This window comes from Corvus cornix, chromosome 5 (genome assembly GCF_000738735.6).
Source record: "Corvus cornix cornix isolate S_Up_H32 chromosome 5, ASM73873v5, whole genome shotgun sequence".
NCBI classification, from domain to species: domain Eukaryota; kingdom Metazoa; phylum Chordata; class Aves; order Passeriformes; family Corvidae; genus Corvus; species Corvus cornix.
Genome location: NC_046335.1, coordinates 39,888,823 through 39,910,777, shown reverse-complemented (window position 1 = coordinate 39,910,777; position 21,955 = coordinate 39,888,823). Strand labels below are relative to the sequence as shown.

The 21,955-nt window shown below is 37.4% G+C and overlaps 2 protein-coding genes across 38 annotated transcripts in view; one reads left to right on the top strand and one right to left on the bottom strand.

Annotated features, from left to right (window-relative positions):
* The window catches only part of MYBPC3 (myosin binding protein C3), a 62,522-nt gene extending 61,087 nt beyond the window's left edge, over positions 1 to 1,435 (top strand). For both annotated transcript variants that reach the window (XM_010412911.4, XM_019280489.3), the window contains one exon: positions 36 to 1,435. The gene's annotated coding sequence lies outside the window, so the exon portion shown is untranslated. The remainder of the gene's footprint in view (positions 1 to 35) is intronic.
* An 8,565-nt stretch (positions 1,436 to 10,000) lies between these two features.
* The window catches only part of MADD (MAP kinase activating death domain), a 72,471-nt gene continuing 60,516 nt past the window's right edge, over positions 10,001 to 21,955 (bottom strand). For 19 of the 36 annotated variants that reach the window (XM_039551977.1, XM_039551988.1, XM_039551985.1 and 16 more), the window contains 4 exons: positions 18,230 to 18,238; positions 17,909 to 17,978; positions 12,950 to 12,996; positions 10,001 to 11,490 (listed from right to left, as the gene is read on the bottom strand). In XM_039551977.1, the coding sequence (XP_039407911.1) occupies positions 11,383 to 11,490; positions 12,950 to 12,996; positions 17,909 to 17,978; positions 18,230 to 18,238 (234 nt within the window). In that variant the 3' untranslated portion in view covers positions 10,001 to 11,382. Of the gene's footprint in view, positions 11,491 to 12,949; positions 12,997 to 14,196; positions 15,112 to 17,908; positions 17,979 to 18,229; positions 18,239 to 21,955 lie in introns of those variants that run through there. The other 17 variants (XM_039551979.1, XM_039551992.1, XM_039551995.1 and 14 more) reach the window with 4 other exon arrangements.

Sequence of the window (21,955 nt, the reverse complement as noted above, 5' to 3'; positions counted from 1 at the left end):
TGACAATAAATCCTTCTCCCTATTCTCTGTCTCAGCATTAGAATGGAACTGGAAAAGAAGAAAAGTGAAGAAATTAATGAAACATAATTTCTGCTCATTTAGGAGTCCTGCTCATCTTAGAAGTCACTTAATACATATGTACAAGGAGGCAGCAGTGTCTTGTAATGTCCTGCTTACTCGGTGTGTTTTCAGACAGTATTTCCTCTTTTCATGTATCTGTTGTAGCTATATTGCCCTTGTTTCCACATGAGGAAATTGAAAGAAATAATATACTTTTCCCCCATTACATATATAAAATATGTATTTTAAAAAAACAGTAAAATTATGTAAAAATGGAAAAACCCTAGTCCTTTCCTAATGTCTGAAACAAGCATAAATTCTCCAACTCTACTGTTCACTCCATTTTCTCTTTGTAGAACTCTGACATTCTTCATAAGAAACAAGTAGCTCAGAATAATGAAGCAGTAAGATATTATTTACAGTGTTTAATCATTATACTCATCTCTGTACAACAGAATGTAACTTTCATTCCTACTGTTTTTACTGTCAGTGAGGGCTTGAAATATCCACTGCTTGATATTTCTGGTTGAAATATCCGAGCAGAACTGTGTCCAAAACACACCATTTGGGAACCACTGGCTACAGCTACTGTTCTGCTTTTTATAGAAAATAATTTCCTTGATAATCACTCACTACTTGTTGTCTAGGTTTTAAAAAGACACCAGCATAGAATTCCAGTTATTAGATGGTTTTTGCTACCAGTCAGAGACATCACACGAATCCACAAGGATAATTTTGCACGTCAGATGAAACAGTGAAAATTCTAGCAAGGAAGATTATTTGCACGAAAATAAAAAATTTTAAAGCAAAAGCTTGGAATGAATGTAATAAACTTACTGTCATAACTCTCACTGAAGGTTTGTGAAAGGCTATGAGTGATATGTAAGCATTTTTGCACAAGATTTTGTCTAAGCAAATGCCACAATAGCATTTCTAGCTCCTCACTTACAAGTCTGAAGAGTATTTGGGGTAGTTTTTTTCCAGACCCGTGATAGCTGATAGTTTCTGGCTGGAAAGTACTTTTTAATGATCACAGTACAAGAGACAGTGGGAAGATGATATTAATCCAGGCAGCATTGGCTTTTGGAAGAATCTACACAAAGGAACTGAAGTAATCCTCCTCCCCTGCCCCCAACATGCCACTTGGGATGGCAAAGCATGTCTGACACAGCGTGTTAGTTGTATTAAACTAGCAAAGACATCTTCATAAATAAAAGCACTGATGGGCATGAAATGTTTACTTTGATTATTTCATTATGATATCAGAACAAAAAAGGATACCCTCTAAAACCAAAGCCAACTTATTCCAGGTTAACACTTGTCTGTTGCACATTATTATTACTCAACAAATAAATAAAATTTAAAAAGGAAAATATGCAGCCAGGTTTGCATTGTTTTGTGCTTACATTTTCTGAGCAACGCTATTATTTAAAAAATAAGGCACATACCACAAATAAAAGACAGAGATGACCCCTATTCTAAAGAACCTATGACCAGAATGCAGTGGACCAAGAGGACCTTCCCAGCATCTGTGGGACAATGTGTATTGCAAAGCAGTGACTGAATTGCAATAGTTGGAGTCTCATTCCTTAGGGCCTTCTAAGAATGCCGCACTAGAAAAACACAAACTAGTTTTAACTTTCAAAATTTCCAATGACAATGAGCCAAGTGCAAATCCAAAGCATTACAAAAAAGAAGCACTAACTCTACTTAGGTTTCTAAAAAGTCTTCATAAAAATATGAATTCTGAATTCCAAATGCTAACCACTCCTCACACTGAAAAGATGAAAAGGGGGAAAGTGCACCTGCAAAGTCTCAATTTCCTGTAATTATTTCTAGAAAGGTGTTTATAAAATGGTAGGTGTTTACTGATGTTTTGCCAGCATATAATATTGTCATTTATCTGTTCCATGGCTGACACAGATCCTAAAAGTAGAGTCACTGATCACATTAATTCCATGCTGGTAACAAATAAATGATTAAGTGAATAACCTTCGTCCCAATCTGATTAAAACCACATACACTGAGTAGCTTCTCCCAAACCTAACTGCTTAAGAACAACAAAGTATCTCCCAATTTTTCCCCATCACATCTGAAAAGACTACTTGATGAAAGTTTATGCTATCATTTCCTGGGTGAGATCTCCTCTGATGTAAAATCAGATGGCCTTATCTCTAAATGTCATGGCAAATATTCTTACCTTGCAGTCATTTAATCATGTTAGAAGTGTGCAAGGTAAATTCAATAGTAAAAGAAAAAGTTAACAGAGGTCAAAAAGTTTAAAAATTCCTACATAGCAGCATTCTCTTTCAGCACATTAAGTGCCTTTCACAGCTGACAGCAATTCCTTTCAAAAACAGCAGTCTGGCTGAAGTCCTGCCAGTAGTTTTCCCCACCAAGAGAAGAAAAATCTGTTAGTGTTCAAATAAAAGGACCCTTCCATGTGAAAAGTATATGTAACTTAGATAAACATAACCTCTTCAGGCTGGTTATTTCTATCCAGTTGGATGTGGAACTGACTGTAACTTTTGATGCTTCCACAATTTCAATTTAAATCCTACCAATTCAGGCTGCTGGCTGCCTGTTCAGTGTACATGCCTTTCCTTCAGACTGTGAATTATATACCAGATGGAAATACTTGGATGATTTGAATTAACATGCGTAAGACTCATCTGAAGAACCAGGGTGTTGCAGAGCATTACTAAAGCCCAGTGCTTCACTTGAGCTAAGAAATATCAACTCTAAAATATTATGACAAGAAAAAGCACTTCCAGTACTCCTACTAGCCCAGTTCTCTCAGGGTGGCATTACCTGCCAAACCAACCCTCTGCTGACACTTCAGCCTAGGACAGCACACATTTCACACCACAGCATCAATTCTTTTGTTTCATTCGGGTTTTCAGCACTGTCGTGTAAATACTCTAAGTAAACACTATTTACTTGCTCCTGGCAGTGGGAAGCTTCATGGAATACTCTTCATAAAAGCCACCAGCTGGAATTAAACTGTCAAATGCAAACAAACCTTATCTGAGCACCTTGTTTCCATGAGATTGCCTTAGTCCTCAAATGCTGACCATTATTCTGTGAGCAAATAACGATAGCAAAATGAGTTAATGGTTGACCATTACTTCTTAAAATAAAAATGAAAAGAGCCAAAGAGCTGCATCCTGCTGCAGCACCAGCTCCCCCTTCAGTGCCAGGAGCTTCCCCACCCACTCGTCAGCTCTTGGTTTGAGAGATTATTGCTCAGGCCTGTAAGGCCTGAAGAAAATCTCTCCAAATTGTGGTGTGAGCATAGCGGATTAAGGTAAAGCTGGTGAGTTTCCTCCTTTTCCTCTTCAGCAAGCTTATACAGAAGCTGTCAAAGGCTGTGTAGGAGTTAACTGATGGTCCCCCATGGAGATGATTATTTTTTCCTATTAACAAATAAGAAGTGGATCGGTTGAAGCTAAAGAAGGAAATTACAGTTATGTCCACACAGAAGCCATGACAGTGACTGCTTGGCAGAGCTTCTCAGGTTGCAGCCTATTCTGTATTCTGCTATCACAGATCCGTGACTATTACTTTAAAATTAGCAGGCATATCTGAGGTAACAGCTGCAGAATAAAAATGACTGTTGTTCCTTTCCTGAGCCTTAGTTTTCTGACTGGTTAATAAAAATGTCAGGAGTATTTCATTCCCAAGTCACTGTAAATCCAAGTATATGCTCTAGTACTAAAGCTACTCTTGCAGAAAGGCTGCCAACTCCTAGTACATTTTTATACCATCCACAATGCAGGTGAATATTTGTGTGTCCAAGGAAGGGTGACCTGTGTAATCTGTGTAATAAGAAGCTATGTTTCCATTAATGTATGTTGTCACCAATTAGGTACTAAAGCATTTTATTTAGCTATCCCAGTTATGGTTAATTTCACCACTCAATGCTTGTAACTGACAGTGTGCTAGCAGTTATGCAGATAGAAATATTCTAAAATGAAAGAGTCCTAAATTTTCACACATTCACATATTTGCTAATAAACCATTGCTTGGAAGATCATTCTACTGTTAGGCAGAAACGAGTGTAAAGCAGAGAAAACTACTTGCATTCAGTAGGAGCATGTTTGGAAAAATCTTGCCTCCCTTTAGTAGCTTCTGAATTCTGAGCCTTTTGTTTTGGTTTAGATGATCATGTCAGTCAATGCATGACCTGATTTTAGCACAAGCTGATGATACAGATGATGACCTAGGTGATCTAGATGACCTTCAAAGATCCCTTCCAACCCAAACAGTTCTATGATTCTATTATTCTTAAGCAGCTTTGTTGCCTAAGTTACAATACTTACGTGATAAAATGGGGTGAAATGCAAATTAAAGTGATTGAGTTCAAATTGTCCCAATAGAATGTTTATGAAAAGTGCCTCACCTGTCTTGAGATTATCTTCCTCTTTCTCTCTGTAACAGTGAACACTTATCTTTACCAACCTTTTCAGATTTTTCTAGGCTTATTATATCAAATTATATATAAAAATTCAGTTCTACTCATTGAAAATTACAGTGAGAGGTCAAGAGGTTCCTATATATTATTTTTAAAAAATTTTCAATGCAGGGCATGCCAGACACTTAAAGATAGCCTCAGTACATCTCACCTGCAGGTTTCATTCCTTATAAGCAAGGATTATTGTTCTAGCTATTTCAAGAGAGATCTACAATTGAATAGAATGAATTAAAACACAAGAAAATATTAGTTGGAAGAACTTTTTCCTTCATTTAATCATACAATGGCCATTCAAATGAGAGCAGCAAGAGAAAAGACTTTTCTGGAAATCAGAAAAGTCATTTATGTTGCTTTGAGCACAGAATTACTTTGAAACTAAATCTTTGTATGTCTTTAGGAGAGAAGTTTGTCACTAACATGTTGTCTCGAAGCAGGTTTATAACTACAAGCTGTTCCTGTCTCCTTACAAACAAATTTTATAGGAACAGTCTGCTGAGATCAAAAATAGCCCCACTGATACCTTTCAAGCGCTTCCCAAGAAGAGAACTCTATTTTAGGGAAACAAAAGCTGTCATAGAGATATCCTTTACTTGTCATTGGGCAGGGTCCCCACAGCAGTCTGCATAAGCAACACATCTTAAACAGCCTGAACTGGTGAGAGTTTAAAAGAAACAGATAATGACAGCCTCACTTACTAGATCCAGATATGGAAAAAATAGTCAAGCATCTGCTTTCTGTGCCAGACAGAAATGTTGGCAATAAGTAGCCCTGAAAGCACAGATAACTGTCATAATTATGAACACATTTCAGGTATAATTGTGTATTAGGACAGCTGTACCAAAGACAAATAATCTAAAAAAGTGACTAATCTAAAATAAAGTATCAGTGGACATGCCAATGTGAAATAAAAAGAAGTGGCAAGTGTGCTCCCTTTTTCCTCTTAACACTGGATAATAGTCGGAACATGATTTTGTGCTCTTTATAATTTACTTAGCAAACATAAACAATATCATACATAGTTTCCACTGTTTTGCTTGGAAGTATAAATTGTGGGACCCAAATACATGAACCCAGATTGTGGATGAATACAATTTAACCTTCAGTAAGGCTGCATTTCCTTGGTATCTGTTGTAATGCTAATAATGCTTATAATTGCCCCAGTAATCCAGATCTGTTCCAGGAAATTATGATCACAAAAAGACTAAGTATCAATATAACTCTCAAATACACTTTTGTTCTTATTTACTTACAGTTTTCATATACCAGGAAAAAAATGGCCAAAAAATCCAAGCTTCTCTTCTGCTTTGTAGGTTAGTTCATTGTATATGCTGCCTGAAAAGAAAACCCCAAGTACAGTAGATTTTGATCATAGGAAAGTCCTCAAAAATTTCTGCCTGAAAATGGGACTTGTTCTTCCTCACTGGTATAAGGGAGATAACAGGATTGTGTATTTACAAAGTATGGTATTTGCTTTTATCATTTCTGTTTCCTACAGTACTGAAATACTTTAAAAATTTATGAAATTTGTTAGGTTACAAATCTGGTTTAGACAAATTTATTTATTTTTAATATCAGATTAAATAGTTGAACCATTTCTAACAAGGAGTGTAGGGAAGAGCTGCTGCTGGGAGCTATCACAGAACAGCAGCACTAAGACTGGAAACCTTTTCCCTTCCCTCTGTAGCACTCTTCAGCACTCTACCAAAAATAACTTGATTTAAATGCAAGGGGAGGAAACGTGGAGTAAGGCTGAGAATGAAAGAAGATGACAGAGCACTTGGTAAGAACAGGAGAGAGGAATGAGAGACTGTGACAGGAAGCTAGAAAGGAGAAGAGACTGGTTGAGCAGGTGCAGGGAAGAGCCTAAGTCTGAGCTGCTTGGGCAAAGAGGCTGGGAGATGATGATGGTCATGGAGGCAAGAAGAATGTATGAAATATCCTACAGAGGGAAACAGATGGAGATGATCTGATGGGAAACTGAGGTGCAGAGCTGAGCCTGACTGGCTGAAGAGAGGATAGGCCAAGGATGTGTGAGGAAAGGGCGAGGAATCCAACCAGGGCAACTTGTAAAAGAGGAGAGTGCTTTGAGAGCCAGAGCCCTATGGATAGACTGGTACTCACTGGGGTTAATAAGAGAAACTGAAAAGGCAAAAATGAGTGGAAAGAATGAAAATACAGAACCAGAGTTTTCATATACTCGAAGGAAGAAACTATTTAGAGTTTTACTGGTGTTTTTCCTGCCACTGTTTGTTCCTTTTTATATAGAGCTACTTTGGGAGATGGAGATTTCTATTTCTATGTAGGTTCCTAAACCACGTTTATCACTATAGTAACTGTTGCAAATAGAAGCAGGACTGCTTGCCCTTGGCTGACATACATATGTTTCTTTGTTGGACTGATGCTTTAAAACAAAATCAATCAATGCTAGAACAACTATGGTGCAGAAGCTTCAAAACACTGTACACCTGTAAACAGAAAGTTAACTTAGGATTTTACTAACCTTGGTATAAACACTGAGCTCATTTTTACCATATCTGAGTACAGTACCTGCCTGAAAGAGGTCCTCTCTAAACCTGGCATGTACTCAACTGCACTCAAACCTCCCTTGTCACCAACATCAATTTAAACCTTCAGACACAGTGCTGGCAGGAGGGGTCCCATACCCACTATTACTTCAAACTTCATCACATTTCTACTATTTTAGTGAAACAGCCACACTGGGAATGGCTGTGGAATCTCAAAGCTGTTGCTCACACTGAACATCTCCCAAGGGCATCACAGGTTAGGGCTCTGTGCGAAGCCTTAACCATCAGCACTGGCAAAATCACCACTCAGCTGCCTGGGAATGTCCTGCCCTTGTGACAAGCAGATGCCTCTGGCTGAATTGTGACTTCTGGAACAGCAAGCAGCTTTTTGGCACTGCCTTTTGTATGGCAAGGTGCTTTACACAAAGCTGTTGCTTCTCGGTCCCAATTCCCACTTCTGGAGCTCAGAGATGTTTCGTTTCATGAACACATGCCTTGTCTAAGAGCAATGACTTGGAGTTTGTAAATACCACTGGAGACAGAGTCAAGCAGAAACCATTTCTCTCCCAGAAGGAAGATCTTGCCTCAGAGGCAACATCATCTGACTTTCATCCCTTTGGCAATCAAGGGGAACCGGGATGTAAATACTGCTCTTTGTGAGAAGCTTGGCTTCTATTTTCTGCCCAATTCTGAATTCAGTGGTAACAGGAGCCTATGCCTGACACTGGGGCAAGCAGCTGATTTCTTCCCATTGCAGACAACTGCATCCTTATTGGAAACACACTCTGTGAGCCAAAAGCTCTCTTCTGGCATAAGCAGCATCATTCTAGAAATACCTTCAATATTTTTGCAACATAAAGATTCCTAAGGCTTATAATCACAGCCAATTTTCCCATCCACTTTGATTACTAAGCTAGAACTTTAGTTGGAATTACAGTTCTTAATGACTTATATTTACTAGCAATTTAGCTTTTAAATACCCAGATGAATATTTCATCTTACTCTGCTATCCTGAAAGTGTTAAAATAGGAGGGTAGGGGTTATCTGAAGTTAGGAATCAGGGTGTAGGAAATTTGTACAACAATTTTCTTAAAGTAATGAACTCTTTCCTTCAACAGACCTTCAAAAAGCTTTTTTCAGATGTATCTTTAACAAATATGACTTAGTAAGTACCAGTGTTGTGACACTCACTGATGCTTAAACTTATAACCTTTAAAATGTGGACCCACTCATATTAGAAGTGGACACTGCATTCACAAATAAAACAAGGGCATTTTTGGAACATCACAATGAAGATCTGATAACCAAAATAGAGATAAATTAGTAACTTAGGTTCCACTTTGAAAACTGCCAGGAAGACTACTCACGAATTCCAGTATTTGCAGAGAACACTTAAAGTCATCATTTTGAAAACCAACTTCCACAAACAAGCAGAAAAAGAAACCTGTTCAGCCATAAGGAAGATTTAAGGCAAGTTTATGTTCTCGGTCACATTTGTGTAAGTGCCTTGGAAATAACACAAGCGTTAAAATAAAAAGGTTGCAATTTTGCAATCTTAAAAACTAAGACACAGGCTCCTCCTAGTGGTAAAAACGCAGGAATTATTCTTTCTCTGTTAAAAAACTTCTAGCACTATTTATAGTTACCACTTAGTCTCAGTTAGCTTTCCATTTGGTTCTGGAAGTTTTAGAGGCCTCTAAGTTCTTAACTGTTGCCAAGGAACTGTTACCTAAATATCAAAATGAGTGGGACATAACTAAAAACATTTGCAAATCACTGTAACTATTTTTTTCCTCCAAAATAAAGTTTATCTACCTCTTAGTGCTTTAGAATGATGGAGTGAAAGGGATGGAAGACTGTATTCCGAAAGACTTACGCTTTTGTACCAATTTGAAATCCAACTTGCATTTGCATTTGTTATGCAGAGAGCAGCACTCGGCATTTAGTGGTGGAAACCCTGCACAGCATACCTTGGGCTCAGATGAATATGCTACACCCCCAATATCAAGTATGAGAAAGATTTTATATACTTTAAAAATGTCTTCAATTTTGAAGCCAAGTCAGTTGCTCTCACCTAAAGAGCAGAAGCCCAGTGTCAGTGCAGTTGCTGAGCTTGTTACTAATTCATCCCAGCCATGGAACAGCAAGCACTATATTTAGCCACACTTGTTCTTCAAAACAAATTCCATCAAAAGGGACAGAGGGCCATTTTCATTATCAGGTCCTTTAAAAGTCTTATTCTGCAATGAAGTTTCTCATCAGCCTAAAACAAATAGCAGCTTATGTAACTTAAAAAGGAGCTGTACATAGTAAATGATGTTGTGCATTTAACAATCTTCCCCCTATAATTTTAAGTTGTTTGATTATGTTAACAGGCCTACTAACATAATAACACTTCAAATTGTATACCTGAGTGGGACACAGCACTGCATAAATTGAACCTTTATTGTAGACCAAAGTCCTTTCAGTCTTAACTGTACTTGAAATACAGTAGTATGCAGAAAACTGCAACTGCTAAAAATTCAGATATTGCTATAAGAAAATTTATGGTCTCAGAAGATTAAAGAAAGAATAATTCAAACCAGGCTAATTTCATTATTTGACAATTTCAGTTTTGCTTTTATGCCACAAAAGGATGAAAAATCCTTTACATGCCACTTCTACTTGCAAGCATGCAAAAAAAATTTCCATATTTCAGATGTCTGTTCTCCCTGTTCATGCTTTTTGAACCCTTTTGTTTTAAAGACAAATGATACAGATGTTGTGTTAGAAGGAAAAAAAACCCCAAATTATTTAAAACTGCTTATGTCAAAAGAAATTTAGATTGTGAATTTAGAGTCTTCTCTTTTCCCCTATTTCATATACGTGCATGATGTATTCTGTATGTAATTACATTTGTTTTACAATAACACATAATAGAAAAGCACAGGAGGATGAAAACTGTTGCTGGTTGAATGACATTTTATTTTCACTTTCAGAGAGCTGTACAGTTTCTATAAATAGATGTGATACTGTAATATTTACATCATCCTCACCCATACTAATATATTCCATTTAAAATGGTAGATACCCTGACCAAGCCAAAACAGGGTTACTCCTGGGTGCATTTAGTCAGAATTCTATGTCAAAACATACAATACATCAGTTTGTATCAGAGCAATTTCTCCTGGTATTTTACATGTAACATTATTTTCTCTAGACAGTCTCACCTTCCAGCATCCTAAGAGCTTTCCAGACAAGTGCACTACAGTTCAAGAATGAAAACAGGATGCAAAAAAACCCATTCATATCCAGCCTATTTAAAATAAGGAATGTGATGGATAGTTTTAACTATGTGAGTTTCATTACACATGAACACAATATTTTCAGGATCCCTTCATATACAGGTACAAATTGAAAAAAAAATGAAAAGCAATAGCTTAAAAAATTTGGAGACAGCAAAATCCTCTGGGCTTCTGAACATGTTCTGCAGATTTCTGTACAGTGCTTCTGCCAATAATGTTTCCAAGTTTTATACTGCCTTATTCATTTTCTAATCCCTGTGATTCACCGCTGTAAAGAGTGCTTATTTGCATCTGTTAACTACTGCTGGGGTAGCTACAAACACCACCTAAACTCCCATTTGAAAATCCACACAACCCATGAAGTGTTGAGGTTTTTCACACTATACTACCTTCGAAGTTTCTCTCTCCACTTCTTTTCCCACTTGGGAAGCAGTCATCTCCACAGATGGACCAATTAAATAACCAAACTTCAACTGTCACATGATACTTTTAGACTATGACAGCTAAATTGTTCATCTCTACCAAAAGGGACTGTAGAACTATGTGACAAGAACTCCGTGTTGGTAATTAAAAATAAACAACACAGAAGGAAAACAACAAAAACACAACATTGAAACAACATACAGGACCAGACTGCTTCCACTGTGCACATACCGGAGAATCTGAAAGCAGAAGCCTGCAGTTGTAAAGTGATTAAATTGTAACAAGTATCACTAGAACAGAAAACAACCGAACTCAAGCTGGTAGTCATCTTAACAAAAAGGAATTCCAAAGGAATGTCCAGAGTAAGTCACTCAAAGCTAGATGCAGATGCTCAAAACCATCTGATTAAAAGCTCATTTTAAAACTCCATTAAGGATGAATTCAGAAGGAGACTGAACAGGGAAGGCTTAGGTTTTTCTATGGGGAAAGACTTGCAGGGTCATACATAAATAGTCAAGTTCTCATAAAAGACAGAAAGTGAGCTCCAGTAACTGCAGTCAAACTGGGAGTACTGCATATCAGTGTGCCAAAGGGTAGATATCTCCAAATATCATGATCAACTGGAAACTGGTCGAGGTGGTTTGCTTTTGTTTTCTGCCTCTTTTCCACGAATTGCAGCCACATAAGAGAAGAGACACAGCACGGAGTAGCAGATCTCATGAGCCTACAAGAATTTAGAAAAAGAGATACTGAAATTCAGATTAAGTGTTTTACAAAATCCACTGTACATTTGTATTTTCCTGCATGTCTTCCTTCATGGGACAACTACTCTGGCTAGAGACAAAATCAGGAAAATGTGTCCCCTACCACCTTCTAAGATGGATAGAGAAGAAGAGCCATATGACAAACTAAAAATTTCCTTTGGGATAAAAGCATTAGTTGCTTAACAGTATGATTTAATAATTTTTAAGAATAGAATTTTTCTATGCTAAGATAGGAAGTTAGCCAGCTGGCGTTAGAAGAATCATTCTGCATATTTGCTTTTGGTCTGTTGTATGAAATTACAAGACATTTTCTGGAAGGGGTTGAATGAGTTAACTAAAGAGAGTGTTTCACATAGCACTACCAAGTTTTACAATTATTTAACTGATTACTGTGCTATTATTTAACCAAAAATCCTCTTTTACCATGTGACTGGCAGCACAATTCAGTGAAGGTAAGACTTAGACTTAATTAATATAATAGTTATATTAACAGCTATTCTGTCCTGTAAACTAACAGCTAATTCTTATCCTGTAAACTAACATCTAAAATTTTTGTAAAGGTAATAAGCATAACAACATGTTTTGCTGTATTAGAGTACAAGCTAAAACACGTCCATAAAATTTTTTTTTCCATTAAACTGGCTTCTCTTAGTAACAGATACAGCTATTTACTTCTTAAACTACATAAATTCTAAAGCATTTAGTTCTAAAACATTTCCAGCTTCTTCAAATAATTCTGCTCTCTCTTCTCTTGAAGGACTGAGTTTCCATGAAATCACCAAATGTGCACACTGCGCTTCAGACATAAAGTGAAGAAATTTCAGTTCTGATGATAATCATTGGTTTCTATTTCTTCCTCATAAATGCACATAAGCCTGATCATGTATGAAAGTGCTAAGTATCATTATCAACTGCTGCTGTTCACAAAAATGTTATAAAAACTGAACATTAAACCACAACAAGAACCCATCAATACAGCAAGAATCAGTACTTTCACTGTTCTCTCACAACTCATTGCTCCTGAGGGAATGGGAATTTTTTGTAAACTGTTAACAATCATTCCTAGGAAGTAGTTTCCCTTTCCATCGGTTCTATGGATTAAGGACTGTGTTCTGCACTGTCTTAAAATTAACAGTTTCACCAGTTCTTACTGTGTTAAAGTTCAATGCCAAATTGGCTACCTTGCATCTTTATCTGTCTTAAAAAAGGAGACAGTGCTTTCTGCACTACGGGGGAGTTCCTCGAATTTCATAGATACAACAATCACTGAGTCTTGTTGTCTCCCCCTAATGAAAACATCATGAAGAGCAGCTGGTGTTTCACTGCAAATCCTGCAGTCACAATGTAATTCTTTTCTCCACATGAAATTTTAAAGATACATCCTCTAGAGAACCACCAGAGGCATCACAGTTGACTCACCATTGGCGTCTTGTACTTGTGGCTCACCACTTCTTTAGTTTCAGGAACTAAAACCGGACGGGCAAGAGACAAAACAAAAAGTTCAAAAAACGAGAGGCAAATGGGAAAGAAATAGCACAACGTTCCCATGGGAAAGGGAAGGGATGCAGACAGACAGCAGGTGCAGGTACAGGGCACCTCACTATCCCTCACTTCTACATACTTTTACTTCTTTTCATTTACATTATATATATCTTTGGAAGATACTGGTAATGTCATAATAAATTACTCAAGCTGGCAAAAATTTTCACTGCCTCTGTTTGGCACAGCAGATATTTGATGGTTCTTAGAGACTCTGGCTTTTCTCATATTCCTGCTGGACAGTAAAAATAATGAAAAAATAAGCTTAATGACAAAATATGCCTAATGTCTACTACAATAAAACATAACCCAAAAATTCCAGAGGAATTTGTCACTGTATGAGTCCCAAAGATTTTACCCTTGAGATGTTTGAATCCTTCTCTGCTGAATAACAGATCTCAAAAGAACTGTTGGACACTGTATAGTAAGCTAGTGAAATCCTGGGGGAAAAAAAATGGAGCTGAGGGAGAAAATTTTCTTAACTGGAAGACTGTTTTCCAGCTCTATTTTAAGTTTCTCAAGATATTCTTTCTCCTGTAGAGGATGTGTGTGATGGTATTTACTTGACACTGAAAACATTAATAGTTTTTGAATGAGTTGCCTTAAAATAAAATGCTGAGTTCAGTGACACACATTCCTAAAATATCAGGCTGATTGGTTTATGAAAATCTTTATATAAAAAGAGGATTAGGGCACTGATGAAAAAAATCTCTTATCCAGAAAATCTGACCTTGTTCCCTTGCACTGTCTCAAACTGATAGAAAGAAAACTGGCGTATAGCTAAAGGAAATTTGTCTTTTATTCTCATTGTGGAATGCATAAAAAAGCAAACTGTAACCATCCCATTTGTGTGCAGTGCATCTGAGCTGTGCCTTTGGCCCGTACTTGGTCTGCAAATGTTGTGAACAGATACCATGGGAAATCACCAGAAGAAAACAAAGACCACACTAGAACATACAACTGGCAAATTTAAAATGTTAAGATCAGGGGAATACCATGACCAGCTCTGAATACTTCCATTCCAGAAGAGCTGGAATTTGCCATGAAATTTCTGTGTCACAACAAAAGAATTTAGAAGAAGCAGTACAGAAATTATGCAAAACCAAATCATTCCAAGTTCATAGAGGTAGGATAAATGTTTTATTACACATAGTACTAGTGACAAGAAAAGAAACAGAGGCAGATGAGTTCAGTATGAAGAACCAGGAAAAGTCCACAACAAAACCTATCCATGCAGATATCATCTCTTCAACTATGATATGACACAGCTAAACGCTGGAGAGGGAGACGGATCACACTCTTAAGGGGCCAAGAGTAGGCAGTGCAGACTGGGTTTGAGAAAGTTCTCAAAATGTAAACCAGTACCTACTAATTCTTGTAGGTCATGGTATTGTCATTCTTGAAAAAAATCTATTGAGAAGTACAGAATCTGATGGTAAAAAGTAATGTTATATTTTTGTTTTATTTTTCAACTCTCACTCTCCTTGGAGTTGGCAGTTGCATTAAGGGCTGAGAAACAAGGGAAGTGCACACCCAGGCTGCACTGCCCCAGTGATACCAGAGACTAAAGCTGGGGAGATAAGGAGGTGCACATCCAAGCTACCTTACCCGTTGGCACCAGATGTTCCAAATTAACTCCATGTCACCAGGGGATAAAGGTGGGGGAGTGAGGCTGGTGCACAGCCAAACAGGGTAGGACTTTTACAGCTGTGTAAGTCTCACTGCCCACTGGATAACATACAACTGTTCATATACTCTTCAAAAAGCAGGAAGGGAAAGCTGTAAGGACCTTGTGCCATGAGGGAAGGAGAGAAGGGAAGCTGTAAAGTCCTGTATCATAACTGAGAATAGGAAGAAAGGGAACAGGAGAGCAGCTAGGCAAGAAGGTACTGTCTCTCCACTTCACAGTAAGTTGCCTTGTCTTTACTTAAAGTACTCCTTCACAGTCCTTCAAATGCAGAAAATTCTCCTGAGAGGACTGAGTTAGGAAGATTAAGAAGAGTGGGTTTGCATTTACACACACAGAAGTCAAAGCACTACCACTGCAGAATACAAAGAAAAAAGAAGAAAGGAAGAAAGAAATTGCCTTCCCACCAAAAAAAAAAAAAATTAAAAAGAAAAAAAGCCAAAAAAACCCCACCCCCACCACAACAAGAAAAAAACCCCGAAGAAAAGACCCAAGCCTTCAAAGATTCAAGCCTCAAACTGAGATATTAGCACCTTTCTTCTAACATTAAAAATTATTCCTGATGCTCTTGAACTGAGTGGATGAAGGGAGTAAATTATTAAGCACCATCCTGCAGCTTTTGGACCTGTAAACAAAAATATGGTGCTACCACAAAATGAGTTTAGGCGACATCACTTTACCTGCTGGAGAATGAAGGTTTTCATAGCAGCAGCGGTGAAGGGGCCACAAGAAAGTAAAGCACATGTACACAGCAGTAACTCAAATTCCAGAGGGAAGAACCTTACATTTCCTCACTTACTTAAATTTACACTTTCATTTGTGGGACACAATTCCTGAACTTCTGCTTGCATCCAGCTCTGAAACCACAAGTCCGACTGTGATGCTGCCATCTAAACCCAGCATTAACACAAACAAGCATTTTCCTGCTGTGCTATCACTAATTTGGAGCACTCATGCTTGGTAAAAGCAAAATCTTGCATTGAAGTATTTTCCATCAGACTGGAGTATGCACACTTACCAGACACTACCTTTCTAAGAGCATCTACTACTTCAGTATGCTCCTACTATAATAAATCTGATGGCAAGGTTCACAATGTTTAACACAGCTAAATAACTTCATTCTTAAGAAGTCCAAGCAAGTTTTTGCTGAATGCCTTTAGTCTACTACTACCAAACATGTTAATTTATCTTAAACAGGACAGATCGTCAGATCTTCTCACCTTTACAATTCAAAAAAACAGCTCTGAGCTAGACTCTAATCTCTGCATAAGAAGAAAAGTTAGCTCATCCTCCTGCAACATCCTCCTTTCTTTTTTCTTTCTCTGTATTAGCTGGATGGGCAAATTGTCAATCTCATTTGGTACATCTAAACTGGTTCTTGTCTGTGACCTCTATTTTATGAGAGAGGATATTTTTAACTCAAGTGGTTTAATTCCTCAGTTTTTGCTCGTAGATTTCAACTCCCAGTTTATTTTTAATTACTTCTCAAAATTACCCTTTTATAAGTTCCATATGACAATTCTAGCTTTTGCAATAGACCCTTGATTACGAAGTATTTTGTAAAAAAGAAGTACTTTTTCTTACATTTATTACAGACATTACTTAGGGGCTAAATGCTGTGTTACAGAGTGACCAAATTAACTAGAAATAACCAAATCAAACACTGTCTTTCTTCTTATGCAATGTAAACAAACTATTAAAAGAAGTACTTTGCACGAAAACTTAAAAAAAAGATCCAAAATTAATTCCTGATCCAAGTAATTTCTTCTCAGTTAAAGATTTCAGAAGCTGAAGCCATTCTTTAAGCTGATTTTATGACTTCTGAATTCTCGTCTTTGTAAACCCATCAATAATCTTTTACTGACTTAAGAAATTTCTGCAAGTAGTAAAATAAATCACGCCCATCAGCGTGAAAACATGGTATCAAAGGAACACAAATTGAACAGAACTTATGAACATCTAAACTATTAGAAAATTTTCCTGGTTTAAATATACATATCTGATCATTTGAACTACGAACAACATTTTCAAAAAATTGGGAAAAAATTGCTCACACATTCAAATCTGAAACACCTGTGAGATTTACTGTAGACAACAAGAAAACTGCAACAGTCAGAAGGGTTTTATCACTTAGAACTTTGTGTCACCCAGAGGAGACAATACACTGTCATGGACAAAGACATTAATTTCAGAAATCTCGTATTAATGGTCTTCTATAATTTATGGAAGAATCCCTCAGCCAGAACATTCTATCCACAGTACCAAAGAACAATGACAGTCTTGGTAATGGGAGCTGCTGATTCAGATTTTGCTTAATGGCCAAAGTATGTATGCTGATGATATACTATGGCATGTTGTCAATTTTAACTTCCTTTTATATGTTTCATACATACTCCTAAGATCTAAACAAATGTCTCAAAGATGGCTGGAAGAATAAATCTGGGTTTCAAGAGAAGTTATGTGGATCACCCTTGCAGAGAGCTGCATCTGAAGTCACTCATTTTTTTCAGACCCTAGTTAAGAATATTGTGACTGACACTAACACTGAAGAGGAACCTGAATTTTGCCCAGACTCCGGTGTAGGCAGATATGCAACAGCAGTAACTGACCAAAATAGCACAAACTCTCTGTTCTCTTTAACCTTTACTTTTCCACTCACGCTCTTAAACAAAAATCACAGGATAAATAAAGTACAACCTGACAAAACAGCCTCTGCTCCATTCAACAAAATTTAAAATACACCTAGAGCAAAAAGAAAGCTTTGCAATTAACAGCAATTCTTTTTCATGAAAGCATGGTGTGTTGATAAAGATCAACTTTAAAACCTCCCTAAAAAAATGTGGTTTCTCAGATGAAAAAGAACATACCAAAGAAAATTTATACACACATCCATGTCTGGTTTTTGTTTGTTTCAGAAGACTCAGGAAATTTTCTCTATCTGATAACAAAAAGCACCTAGGTAACAAATCTTAACATGATAAAAATTAATGTGCAAATTTTTATGTAAAGTCACCCATCTCTCAGGCAACTTCTTATATGCAATCTACATTCTCTCCCATCTTCGAAATTGCAGTGCAACTCTGAATCTGAAGACTGGAAATTTGAGTTACTGCCATGTGAGTACAGACCTAATATCAAAATAATGTAATTACCAAATTCCTCCAGGACAAAGACTCCTCGCACAGTATTGCACTTTTTAATGTGATTCAGCTCTATGAAAACCTACAAAAACAGGAGGAAAAGTAACATAAAATTAGTTTGGGGTTTTTTTTAAACCAAAAATCAAGATTAAACAAAAACGTCATCACAACAGATACAACCTGAAGTTTTATAGCATACACTACCAGTTCATTTACAGTTTAATATATAATAAAGGGTGAAATAAATATTCAGAAGACAAACTTGCCACAATGCTAGAAATCAACAAAAAACTTAAAAGTGCTAAGAAGCGAAGACAGCAGAAGATGAAGTACCTTCCGCTCCTTGCAGGAGGAGAAAGCATGGAAGAGAAACGAAGGAGTTAGTAACTCTGACATATCCAACATTGCTACCCCTTCAGGCACTCAAATGAGTTATTGCAAAAAGAATACCAACACACCTGAAATACAGCAAAAGAGGGGGACGAGAATAAAGCTGGCTCCCAAATTTGGCACTGTTTGTAGCCTCTGATCCATCCCAGGTAGTTTCTGCCCCTCCATGCATCCTCCTCCAGCACAGAGGGCAGGTAAGGGGCACTATACTTCCCACCCTGATACTGATCCTCCTAAACCTATCCAGTAGTCAAATTGAATCCAATGAGGAACCACTAACCTTTCTCCTCCCTGACAGTTCTGCCATGTAAGACTTTACTAGAGTTTATCACACACAATCTTCAGAGTTACTCTTGGAACCATCGCCTTTTAACAGTCAGTACCAGTTTTCTGCTTTAAGCAGGATAGGAGAGTTTGAACTCTTCTCTATGGTTTGCTCACTTCACATATGGCTCTGCCAGTTGAGCAAGTCATTTAGAAAACAAACCTGCCTTAAACTCATGTTTTACATACATGAACCCCAAAAGACAAAAAGCAGTTGAACTACATGATGAGGTTTTTCAGTCCAGAATGTAGATGCCAAGATTTCATGAATGAATAAGTTCTCTTTGCATAACGAGTTTGTTTAATATCCAATCTGTTTGAAGATACTAAACAGCTCCTTCTTATGTGCACATCTCCAGAAGGGTCAAAGTCAGTACACAGACATAAGAAGCTGTAGCAAGTGCTATAAGGAATCTAATCCATATTCCAGTTTCTAGTAGACTTGCTTTTCAAGGCAAGAGAAATACAAAGAGTAACATTGCCCTAATATTCAGAGAGTCTATGTCAAACACCTTAGAGAGGTCCTCCTTGTAAAACTGTATTACGATAGTGTGGTTTGATACTTTGAGTGCCTACACATTTATGACACCATGATCTCAGGATCTTTTTTTAAAATGGTACTGGAGAAATTTCACTGTCTCGGGAAGAAGGGAAAGGAAAACTCTGCAACTCCTCTTGAATCCCATGTTAGCAACATCAATGTTGTCATGCATTATATGCTACGCATGAAAGACAAAGGATGTCAACATTAGAAATTGTTGTGGGGTTTTTTTTAAGAGACTTATCTGTATCAAGAGAGATCAGTAAACACACCATACATCTGAGATAAGACGTTGATTTTCAAGTCAAAGGAATTTTATTATTATTTTTACTGGCAGAGAACTAACCAACAGGCCTGAGACATCTTTGTTCAACATAAAAAACCAAAACTTCCACTTACTTAACCAAAGATCTTGCTTTCTGCTTATATTCAAGCACTCAAGGGAAAAGAGACTTAATTCCATCTTTTTTTTTGTTTGCCTGTTTTCATTCATGTTCTATATCAGTTTACTTGGTCAAAAACATTTTATTTTTTGAGGTATACTTACAGAATAAACAAGTCAATAACAGAATACTTTCTGTACTGCACTTGGTTCTGTTTTTCTGCAATCTTTTCTGTGAAAAGTTTTTGCTAGTAGTCTGAAGTTCAAAAATTCAGAAACTCAGCAGAAAGGCTCACTGGCTGTTTTATTTGGGAAGAGTCAAACTGCGTAAGAGAATTGACTGCCCCAGGTGCTCAAGATCTGAGTTAATGTTATGGAGTGCTGCATTTCCACAAGAGCTATGAGCAAGATGAGAATTTATCAAGTTTGTCACAATTACAATCCATTTTCAGAAGATACGAGTTAAAGGGCAACTTCTTGCTCTATTGTTTAAGGGACAGAGATGCTCTCCTCTCACTCCATCAGAAAACACGCATAAAGGAAATAGCAGTTACTTACCCTAGGGAAACTGTAGTTCCTCAAGACAGAGCATTCAGTGTGGATCCTACAGTAGATGGGCATGTGCCTTATGCATCTTATTAAGCTTCCATCTATTTTTGACACAGATGAATTCATAACGGGCACAGGCTACTGAGTCCCAATATTACAACAGAGTTTGTAGATGTGAACTCAGAATTATCTGCCAATACCACAGGTACACTTGATTCCTCCCTATCCTAAAGAACATCCTCTGACCTGCTAGGCACAGACAGACTTCAACAATTTTTATTCTTCAACTTATATTTGCTGCAGCGTGGTGAGACAATTTGTGAACACTAAAGACAACTCTCACATGTCAGTAAAAGGTTGTCCCACCATCCATCTGAGACACTTCCTAAGGAATTCACAAGATGGTAAGAAAGTACACACACTGCAAATCAAGAGCCTTCAAAAACAGTTCCCTAACAGCAAGCTTCACACTGAAGCAGTATGTCCAGTCTTCTCAGGTAGGTGCCATTTATACTTTTCTTTTAAAAAGTGGAAACCCCTCTTCCTATGTTCTATATCAATTCTGTGATGTCCAATCAAGCAGAGCAACAGAAATCCCTTATACTAGTAAGCCACAATACTGAAAAGAATACTTGAAAAGACAGCCAAGAACAGGGCCTTTACGTTAAGTAAGGAGAGGAAGAGGAAGAGAAAGCTGTGCCTGATGAGATCCTGTAGGTTTTTGTTGGTCAGTACCCCCACCCAAACTCAACAGAAAGAGAAAATGCCATTTTCAACATGGAAAAATAGCTGCAGGATCCTGGTTTTAATGATGCTTATATACATATTCTGAAATCAACTGCCTTAGGGAGCAATTCACACAATGTATATGAGAATTGGAAAGAAAAAACCATCCAGAATAGCAGATCTTTTATTAAGAAAACAGACTGGTTGATGAGTGTCAGAACAAGAATGCCAACATCCTTAGCTCCAAGGATTATGAAACTGGAGGGGAATTTTTTTTTTTTGCATGGTGCAACTAGTAGGAGTCCTTTATGTAACTGCTTCTTGTCCATTCTACAGGAAACCCTCAAATGACACACTTTCGGAATCTGTCTAGACACTTTGCTTTGAGAAGGAAAACATGGATATATATCTTAGATCCCCTAAATGGTACTGAATGTCCCAGTCAGCTGGCAAAATAATCTAGCAGACCAAGAATTAAATATATTGAATAAATGCAGTGTATTTTCCAGAACTGTACTTGTTTCAATATCCATCTTAAGTAATGGCAACTCATCTGGCCACAGCTTAATTGGAAAGGTGATGAAGAGAAGGAATAATCCTTTAGGTATACGTCCTGGCAAACGTCCTGGGTCTGACCTGCACAGACTCTTTTCCAGAAAAAAGATAGGAATCTTCATGACAGACAACAAATTAGAACACCATTCTCTCTAAGGAAGGATATGATAATGCTGGTATTCTATGAGTGCTGGTAGTAGCTCAGTATCCATTGTACACCAGACAGTCCCATAGTAACCATCAATGCAAGGTCTCCCTAAAGTTTCTTTCTGAATGTCATTCCAGTCTTTCAGGAAAAAAAACAAAAAAGGCTTGAATCTGGGGGTTTTTTTTGGACAGATACATGTGTGCTCACTATGTGCTTAACACTGAGTGTCTCTGTCTTGTGAAGACGCCTGCTGCACTTCAGAGACCATGCTGCTGCTGATGTGGCTATCTTTTTATACATCTATTCTCACTGCAAATGTGAATGTGTTTGCCTTTTCATTTATGAAATGGAGTCATGTCCATAGAGATGAGCAGTTTGAGCAAAACTTTTTCGACTTCTGGGAGTAGAAGAAAACAGAACATTCCTATTGTGTGTCCTTACCTT